The 10000-nt window shown below is 46.3% G+C and overlaps 1 protein-coding gene across 3 annotated transcripts in view; it reads left to right on the top strand.

The window, feature by feature from the left end:
- The window catches only part of RTTN (rotatin), a 317466-nt gene that overhangs the window by 243913 nt on the left and 63553 nt on the right, over positions 1–10000 (top strand). For all 3 annotated transcript variants that reach the window (XM_085886669.1, XM_085886670.1, XM_085886671.1), the window contains exons 38-40: positions 5666–5756; positions 9258–9411; positions 9525–9662. In XM_085886669.1, coding sequence (XP_085742795.1) covers positions 5666–5756; positions 9258–9411; positions 9525–9662 — 383 coding nt within the window. The remainder of the gene's footprint in view (positions 1–5665; positions 5757–9257; positions 9412–9524; positions 9663–10000) is intronic.

The following is a 10000-nucleotide window of genomic DNA, read 5'->3' as shown; positions in this document are numbered from 1 at the left end:
CCTGCCTCATTCTTGGGGGATTTCTTTTCCTTGGTTTTGGGTATGTGTTGTCGGCGCCGTCTGTGAAGTAGAATTGTATAAGTGTTGCCGTGTGCTCGGTAGTCGGTATTAGCTCTGCATTGTGTTTTCGCTCTTATATTTGCTTTTTGTGTAAATGGAATTGTGTTTTCTTTTTTTTGTGTGCTTTTGGTGGAATTGTATTTGTGTGCTTCCCGTGTGCCGCGAATAAATGTGCTTTATTGTTGAACTGTTCTCCCGCTTCGCTTCGTCTTTTCCCCCATTGAACCCTCATCTTGCTTCACGTAAAGGGTTGGTAGTGGGCTGAATACGCCCGATAATTAATCGAACCGTCGAGGTCGACGATAACACCGCTCGGTTATCCCGATAGTACGGAACGGGTCGCTTAAGTGGCCCGTGTCCGAAGTCGACCTGCGGCGAGGTGCGATCGCCCGGTCTACCCTCCGCGTGGGTACTTAGGTAGGTCGAAATTTGGCGAGCAACCCTATCCCACGCGGGGGCTGATTGGCTCGATCGCGGTGAGACCGAAAGGTCCACCCGTGACTGGTTCCCGGCGTTAGTCCGAGAGGGTCACGACTGGATTGTCCGTCCGGTGGGCGACGTGCCGCGATTCGAGTTACGTGGCCGTCAGCACGCCGGCGGGCGCGGAATCCGCAACAATATATATGTATATATATGTATATATGTATATATATATATATATATATATATATATATATATATATATATATATATATATATATATATATATATATATATATATATATATATATATATATATATATATATATATATCTACATGTCAGGTCAGGTTCGATCTGTGACCTGCTACAGGTACCATGTAATCCTGTACTAACCTGTTCCATGGTCGGGTTGTCGGCGACTAAACCGTCTCCCCCACCAGGTTTTCTGGTGAGGGGGTGTTTGGATATGGACACCCAGCAGGATTAAAAACAAAACCTGTCAAAGGGCGGAGGAGCTCCTTGTGAGCCAACGGCCATCCATATCTAGTGCCCAACTGTGTCTGCGGACGTCCTCCTGCAGTTGGGTTACTTCTTATTAGGAGGTTGGTGGCAGGATTTGCACTCCAGCCACCGTAAAACCCTTCATTCCGCAAAACGCAAAAACGCAAAAAAATTTGAAAACCCACTCCGTGGGAGTACCTCCTGCGCAGCTTCCCTTCGCAGGGCAGCTCACTGGATGACGGGATTGGGGCAAAGCCTTCGGGACCCCCAGTCTTTGATGATAGGAGGGAAACCACGGGGTAACATCCCTGGGTCAGATTGCGGGAGAGTGTGTCGGAGTGGTGCTGAGGTGTCGTCCACCAGACGGCGGTCTCCTTGGGTTGACCTGAGGCGGTCCCTTCGGGTGGGTGCCTGGAATGTCCTATCTATAAGAGAGGATGATCACCTGTCTCTGTTATCATCTGAGCTCAAGCGTTTGGACATCGGGATTGCAGCTCTCTCTGAGGTTCGGAAACCGGATTGCGGCGAGATTATGGTGGGTGGTTACACCTACTATTGGTCTGGTCGCTCTGATGGTTACCATACCCAAGGAGTTGCTGTAGCTGTGTCCAATAAGCTGACCCCAATGATAATTGAGGTAACACTGGTCAACGAGCGTATTATGAGATTAAGGATTCGTCACTCCTTAGGTGTCATTTCCCTGGTCTCTGTTTATGCTCCGACTGAGGCGAGTGATCTCACCGTGAAGGATGCATTCTACGCCACACTCAAGTCTGTGGTTGATCAGTGCCCCAGACGAGATACACTTCTAGTCTTGGGGGATTTCAATGCATCGACTGGAACTGATAGGGATGGTTATGAGGTGTGTGTTGGTCCCCATGGGTCAGGAACTATGAACCAGAATAGCACTAAGTTCCTTGACTTTGCAAGAAGTCATGGACTTAGGGTGGCTGGTTCATGGTTTCAGCGCCCACAAGCTCATCGCTGGACTTGGTATTCCAACGCTGGCGGTGTGGCAAAGGAGATTGACCATGTCCTCATTGACCGTCGTTGGAGGATGATCCAGAACTGCAGGGTCTACCGGAGTGCTCAGTTCCTCAATACTGACCACAGGCTTGTTGTAGCAACTCTAAAGCTGCACCTTAAATCCTGGAGAATGGTACCATCCCAGCTTAGGCTGGATGTTGCCAAGCTCAGGGATGAGAGAGTAGCTGAGGAGTTTGCGAACAGGCTGAGTGGACACTTGGGGGGGTCTCGGTGCTTTGGGGGGTCCTGAAGAGTTGTGGAGCGCCTTCAAGACCACCGTCCTTGATGTTGCCGGTGGATGCCTTGGAGCTCACCGCAGGGCAAAGAAGAATTTTGTCTCTCAATGGACACTGGATACCATTGACCAGAGTCGCAGGGCCAGGCTGAATGGCAGAGCTGAGCTGTTCAGGGAGCTGAGGCGTAAAACTGTACGTGCACTGAGGGTGGACAAGGAGGCCTATGTGCGAAGAATCTGTGAGGGGGTAGAGCATCACCTTTGGACAGGTGATTCTCGTCCCGCTTACAGGGGAATTCGCGCATTACGTTCATCCAAGTCCATCCCTCGGAGCACTGCAGTTCGAGCAGAGAGTGGTAGGCTCTTGACAGAGGATTCTGAAGTGAAGGCCCACTGGGCCGGTTACTTTGAGCGGTTGTACAAGGCTGATCCCCCAGCTGTCGAGTTGGACGTCAAGGGTGTTCCAATCCCTGTTGCTGACCCTCCAATCAACTGTGGTCCACCTTCGCTTGTGGAAACACGGGCTGCGGTGAACCGGTTGAAACGGGGCAAAGCTCCAGGGATCTGTGGCATCCATGCTGAACTTCTCAAGGCTGGTGGAAATGCTGCACTCGTGTCGTTGCATGCAGTTTTGTGCTCTGCCTGGAACACAGGCATCATCCCAACTGACTAGAAGAGGGGCCTTGTTGTCCCTCTCTGGAAAGGGAAGGGTGATCGCCAAGACTGCAACAACTACCGAGGGGTGACGCTGCTCTCAGTGCCGGGCAAGGTCTTTGCTCGGATAATTCTTGATAGGGTTCGCCACCATCTGCTTGAGCACCAGCATCCAGAGCAGTCAGGCTTTACACCAAAGAGGTCAACGATTGACCGTATCCTTGCACTTCGTGTCCTCACCGAACGCAGACGAGAGTTTCGGCAGGGGCTGCTTGCAGCCTATGTTGATCTCTGTAAAGCGTTCGATTCAGTGAATCGGGATGTCCTCTGGAGGATTCTTGGTCTTCGTGGGGTGCCACCAAAACTGATCGATCTGATGTCTGAACTCTACTCTGGTACTGAGAGTGCTGTGAAGTGTGGTGGTACCATCTCTGACTTATTTCCAGTTGTTACTGGAGTTCGTCAGGGATGTGTACTTGCCCCCACACTTTTCAGCACTTGTATGGACTGGATTTTAGGGAGGATGTCGGAGAGATCAAGTTGCGGTGCATCGTTTGGCAATGTCAAGATCTCGGACCTTGATTTTGCAGATGATGCAGTCATCTTTGCGGAGACTTTAGACATCCTCTTGGGGGCCCTCGAGGTGCTGAATGAGGAGTCGGAGCCGTTGGGATTAGGGTTTCTTGGGTCAAAACTAAGATCCAGGCTTTCAGTGACATATTGGATGCTGCTGTCCTGTCTGTGTCTGTTTGTGGTGAGGATGTTGAGGTCGTGGAGAGATTCACTTACCTTGGCAGTGATATTCATGTCTCTGCTGGCTGCGAGTCAGAGGTCAATAGACGTCTGGGTCGGGCCTGGGGAGTCATGGATTCACTGGATCATGGGGTGTGGCGCTGCCGGTACCTGTGCGGGAGGACGAAAGTCCGAGTCTTCAGGTCCTTGGTACTTCCAGTCTTGCTCTATGGGTGCGAGACTTGGACTCTGACCAAGGATCTGAGACGGAGACTTAATTCCTTTGGTACCAGGTCTCTTCGGAGAATCCTTGGCTATCGCTGGTCGGATTTTGTATCCAACGAGCGGTTGCTGAGAGAGACTCGGATGAGATTTGTTACCTGCATAGTCCGTGAGCGTCAGTTGCGGCTGTATGGACATGTGGCTCGTTTTCCTGACGCTGATCCTGCTCACCAGATTCTCTCAGCGAGGGAGTCTCATGAGTGGAGGAGGCCAGTGGGCCGACCACGTGTCTCATGGTTGCAGCAGGTTGACCATCATCTCAAGGAGATGGGGATGGGCCTGGCATCTGCCTGGGGGATGGCCAGACGGAGGCCCCTGGAGTACCGGCGGAAAGTGGACGCAGCGACGCGCTGTTCTTGCACATGCTCCCATACCTGACCTGACCTGACCTGACATATATACATATATATATATATATATATATATATATATATATATATATATATATATATATATGTGTGTGTGTGTGTGTGTGTGTGTGTGTGTGTGTGTGTGTGTGTGTGTGTGTGTGTGTGTGCGTGTGTGTGTGTGTGTGTGTGTACAGGGTGGTCATAAAGTCTGGAAACACAGGCAAATATACGTAAAAAATGGTTTATTGACATTACATTACAATACATGATATGTTCAATGACATTAAATGACATGTTCAATGTGTTGTCCCTCGTGAGACCTTCACCGCTCCTTGTTGTTTGGTTGGGGAGAGCCAGTGCGGATTCTCTTGTGACCAGGACCGCATGATTTTCTTGTTCATCTCTCCGTTCACATGCGAATGGCTTAATCATTGTCAGCTGCTGTGATGAAGTACACCACCTTGGCCATTACAGATTGTATTAAGGCAGTGATTTTTTTTTCACTTTAATACAAGTGTTAAACATTTTGTTTGTAAAAATGTTTCTGTTTTGGTGGTTTATTTTGTTATTATGGTTCTTATATTCTCATAAAGATATATCTCATAACATATTCTCATAATAAAGCTTTGTTGAATATTTGATGACAAAAGTTCAAATGGTTAAAAAAAAAGAGTTACAGCCCGGACACACACACACACACAGACACAGACACAGACATACAGACAGACAGATGCACACAAACACACACACACACACACACACACACACACACACACACACACACACACACAGACACACAGAAGTGATTGCAACCCCCGTCTTCCACTGCGTGGGGGACGAATTAATAAAGCTTTGAGAAACATCCTTTAACTTGCTGCAAATTGCATCGTCGTGTTTCATTTTAGTTTGTTCGTTCATTGGTGTCATCTTCTTCCCAGAAAGTTAACTGCCATGGATTTGCACCTCTATCTTTCCTGTGACGCCCTGACACATTCCACATCGGTCAACTGCATCCAGTCCGTTGTCTCCGTCATCCATTTTCTCCTCTGCCTCCCTCTGATATGTTTCCCATCATTCTTCCCCTCCAATAACTGTCTCTGTCTCCCATCTGTTTTAATGAGGTGACCAAAGTATTGTATCTTTCTCTCTTTAATGTTGTGCACTAATTTTCTTTTTTCTCCAGCCATTTCCAATACTTCCTCATTTGTCTTCCTGTCTGTGTAGAATATGTGGAACATCCTCCCATATGTTCACATCTCGAATGCATTCAGCCTTTCAATAGTCTCTCTCTTTGTTGTCCATGTCCCATTTTATTATGGTTTAAATTTGGAATGGTAATTTGTGGATACCTGTATATTATTGGGATGCTTTAGGAGTTGTTGTTTTTTTCATGCATGTTTCAGGTGTTGTGACAAGCAAGCCCTCCAGTCATCCTTGCAAGACCTCCAGAATGTGCCGCTTGGAGTTCCTCGCCGTCGTAGGCTCAAAGCTCAGGTCCACTCATGGGAGGGTTCACATCACAGTTAAAATGGTCCACATTTGTCATTTGTCATCACTTTTGATAATAGGTACAATAATCTTGCATTCATTCTTATTTTAAACAGAATTCGAGTTTATCTTGCAGGTGGGCAATGGAGGATGTAAATTTGATACACAGGAGCTGCTAGGTGAGGGAAAGGGGGGGGAGGGGGGTGTGAATATCAGCAAGGAATTGAGGTGTTTGTCGTTGGTTGTTCTCTCTGGTGATGGACACTCAATCCGTTCAAAGTTCAAACTTGTCTTCCTCCTCTATTCCTCCTCCCTCCCCTCACCTAGCAGGTCCAGTGTATCAAATTTACACCCTCTATTGTTTATGTTTTCTTTTTTCACCCCTGACTGTCTGGTTATGTTTTCACCCCTGTTTGTCTGTCTGTCTGTGAACAGGATATCTCAAAAATTTGTTGACGGATTTGGAGGTAATTTGGTGGAGAGGTTGAGTGTGTGACAAGGAAGAATGGATTCACTTTTGCTGGAGCCAAATCTGGATGCAATAATTTTTAAGCGATCCTTCACCTTTGGGTAATAGGGCGAAAACCAATATACAGTTGAGCACAATATCTCAAAATGTTATGGACGGATTCGGACGAAACCTGGTGGCAAGGTTCGGTGTGTGACAAAGCCAAATCGATTTGATTTTGGTGAAGATCAGGATATGAGAGTTTTTTTAAACTTTTTAAGTGATTCTTCACCATTGAGAGATAGGGCCAAAAATGATACATAGCATGATATTTTAAAAAGGTGTGGACGAGTGTTATGTGCTGCCTCTGTGCACCAAAGCGAGTTACCCCAGTTACCCGGAGGGCGAGCACGGCAGAAAAACTTTGCGGACCAAAATGTGTCCCATCTATTGTTTCACAGTTGAAATCATCGTACGACACGAAACAGAAGGATATTTAATAGGTCATGTTTTTAACCACACTGTCTTCTTTACAAACAAAATTACATTTCATAAGATTCTATCACAATGATTTTAAATGAAACACTCAATAATTTTACAATTCCCCAAAGTCACATATGACACACTCAATGCTTTCAAAACTCCCCAAAGTTGCACATGGCAGGTTTAAATGCAGTTTTGAATTGACTCACGACTTTCAAGTCAGCAACTTGTCTCATGTACCCCGTTTTTTAAATAAATAAAAGTACACACGGAGTTACATCCAAATTGCCAGTCGCGTTGAGAGTCCCCAGAGGGTGATCGTACCACCAACGCAAGCAGATGAACCAATAGTCCACTGCTCACCATTAAGGACCATGCTTTGCCCAGTAGTACTGAGGGATGAGGCTTAACTCAGCCTTTGCTTTGTCGATGTGTCCAGAGTGGATTAGTCTGCTTGGATGTCAGCTCTGTGACCCCAATAGGATAATATAGGTTCGATGAGTACCCAACTGGCCAGCAGGTAGGATCGACCAGCATCCTCAAAGATGCAACTGGTTAGAGTCGGGGCTGTGGTCGACATGCAACACTCTCAGTCCTGCTGAGCATGAAACCCTCGCAGCACCCTCATCGTTGGTTTGAGCCCGGTTTCATAGAATGAACTTGGCCACATGTTGCAGCTGTTCCATCTCTCACAGTCCGCATTGGATTCTCCCTCCTCTCTGTCTCTGCTTCACATTGCGTTCCCTCTTCTCTCCTTTCTCCTCTTCTTTATATTTTGTCTTACACAAGATCACTCCGAGGCCTGGCGTCGAGGTGACTGCATGCTTTGGTGTCTTCAAAGACTCTCTCCATAATAATTCTTTCTCCCAGTCTGTTTCTCTTTCATGTTGGAGTAGAGCCGTCACATTATTCTGACATTTTAACCTAAACACAGCTTTGCTCAAAGTAATACTGAACACCGACTTCCAGTACTTTATCGAGCACCACCGAAGCACGCAGCTGTCTGCACGAGTGTCCTTTCGCACAGTACCCACAATACCTATTTAAATTAAGTTGCCCTTTACCACAGTTTATGCTTTAACAACATTTTCAATTATGTGGTACTGTATGTATTATTGGTCCATAGTAATGAGTTATGACAAAACTTTGTGGATGAGTTGGTTTGGTAACGAGGACAAGCCGATTCGATTTTGATTCAGGTCCCGATCTTGATCCGGCCTATCAATGGGATAAAAAATTTGAACTGTTCAGCCTGGCGGAGGAATTCACTCGACTGAGTGCCATTCTAGTTAAGTCTGTCTCTGGAGTATACGCCCCTTCTTCCACTTCCCTCTCTTCAAATGGCATCAAAGCCACTCACGTATCACTCACGTATCTCTTGCACTTCCTCTTTCTGCCATTTTCACCCTATCATTTGCCCTCGGCCATCTTCCATCGGCTTGGAAATTGGCCAACATCACTGCATTACGTAAACTAGAATGGCACTCTGTAGAGCGCGTACCTCCGCCATGCTGAACAGTTTCCATTTTGTATCCCGCTGATCGGTCACATCTCAATCAGGACCTCAACCATAATCAAATTGGTTTGTTATTGTCACCGCCCCTACTCATCCACAACTTTTTTTAATATTGCTCTCTCTATCGTTTTTGGCACTATCTCTCAGTTTTGAAGAATCTACTTAAAAAAATTATTGCATACAGATCCAAATCTTCACCAAAATCGAATCCATTCTTCTTTATCACACACCCAATCTGTCCACCAAGTTCCGTCGAAATCCATGCACATCTTTTTGAGATATCGTGCTTTATATCGTTTTGGGCCCTATCTCTCAATGGTGAAGAATGACAAAAATTATTGTATCCGGATCCGGATCTTCACCAAAATCTAATCAATTTGTTCTTTTCATTTCTCCATCCTGTCCACTAAGTTTTGTCCAAATCCATCCAGAACTTTTTGAGATATCCTGCTCACAGACTAACAGTCAGACAAACAGGGGTGAAAACAGAACCTCTGTCCACCTAAGGTGGCAGAGGTAAAAAGGTGCAAAATCTGATCCCCCTCAACTACAGACCAATTGGCTTCTTTCACATCATCAGCAAGGTCATGGAATCCATTATCGCAGTTGATATGAAATCCTTCCTTTTCTCCAACAGCCTCATCTCGGATCACCAATTTCGATTGAGACCAGGTCACGCTACATTAGACATGCTGCTTTTACTCGCTCAACAAGGGATAGAGGCCTTCAATATCAGACATGAGATCAGGGCCGTATCTCTGGACATGTCTTGAGCATTCGATAGTCTGCCATCCCACCTTGCTCTCCAAACTATCTGCCTGTTGCATCCAAGGCCATCTAAACACATGGCTCACTGACTTCCTTTACTTTTGTAGTCAATGTGTCACATTCAACGGAATCCTTTCAGCTCCTCTCCTTGTCAAAGCTGGAGTGCTACAACCTAGTGTTCTGGGTTCAGACAGTGTGTAGCTTAAGTGGGATCGCCATGATGGCAACAATCGATAGAGGTTTCTTACTTTATTCCAAACTCTGATTGATGTCCATTTTGTTTCTCCCTCAGGTTCAAGGCTGGTTGGAACTGTTCTGCTCACTGTGTACTTTATGGAGAACATGTGCAACCCTTTGTCCGACACACTTTCTTCGTGTACACAGCTTGAGGGACATTTGTGATGTCGTTTTCTCTGGACTTGTCCTCACTAGTATGCCAGGAACACGTGAGTTATCACTGTTTTTCGAAGTGACCGTGCCCCATTGGTATGGAAGTTTTTTTTCCATCTCGTTATCTTAATCCAACACGAGGAATTTTCTCACTTTGTGTTCCTCGCAGCATGTAATGTAGAGGACATGACTCGCGCCTCCTGGGTTCATGGACTGGACCTGCTGTCCACGCTAGCTCATGTGCACGAACCTGACTTACTGAAAACTTTCATCTCCGTGCCTGGAGAATGCTGGGAAGGCTTCCTTCGTAAGTATTCTTAAGTGTGTGTGTGTGTGTGTGTGTGTGTGTGTGTGTGTGTGTGTGTGTGTGTGTGTGTGTGTGTGTGTGTGTGTGTGTGTGTGTGTGTGTATGTGTGTGTATGTATATGTGTATGTGTGTGTGTGTGTGTGTGTGTGTGTGTGTGTGTGTGTGTATAGTCTATTTTTTCGGCACAGGGACAAACTTGAAGACATTTCCAAACGTGACACAGACATGAGTGGACATTATTGTACATTTACATGAAATATAAGGACATTGGTTGATAACAGACAAACACACATCCTGTGTAATATGTTGGATTTAAACCTGGGTTCCCTGCATCATTA

This window comes from Eptatretus burgeri, chromosome 6 (assembly GCF_056783735.1).
Source record: "Eptatretus burgeri isolate ZD-2024b chromosome 6, Ebu_testis_v1, whole genome shotgun sequence".
Taxonomy (NCBI): Eukaryota; Metazoa; Chordata; class Myxini; order Myxiniformes; family Myxinidae; genus Eptatretus; species Eptatretus burgeri.
Note: the sequence above shows the minus strand (reverse complement) of the source record. Positions and strands in the feature narration are given on the sequence as shown.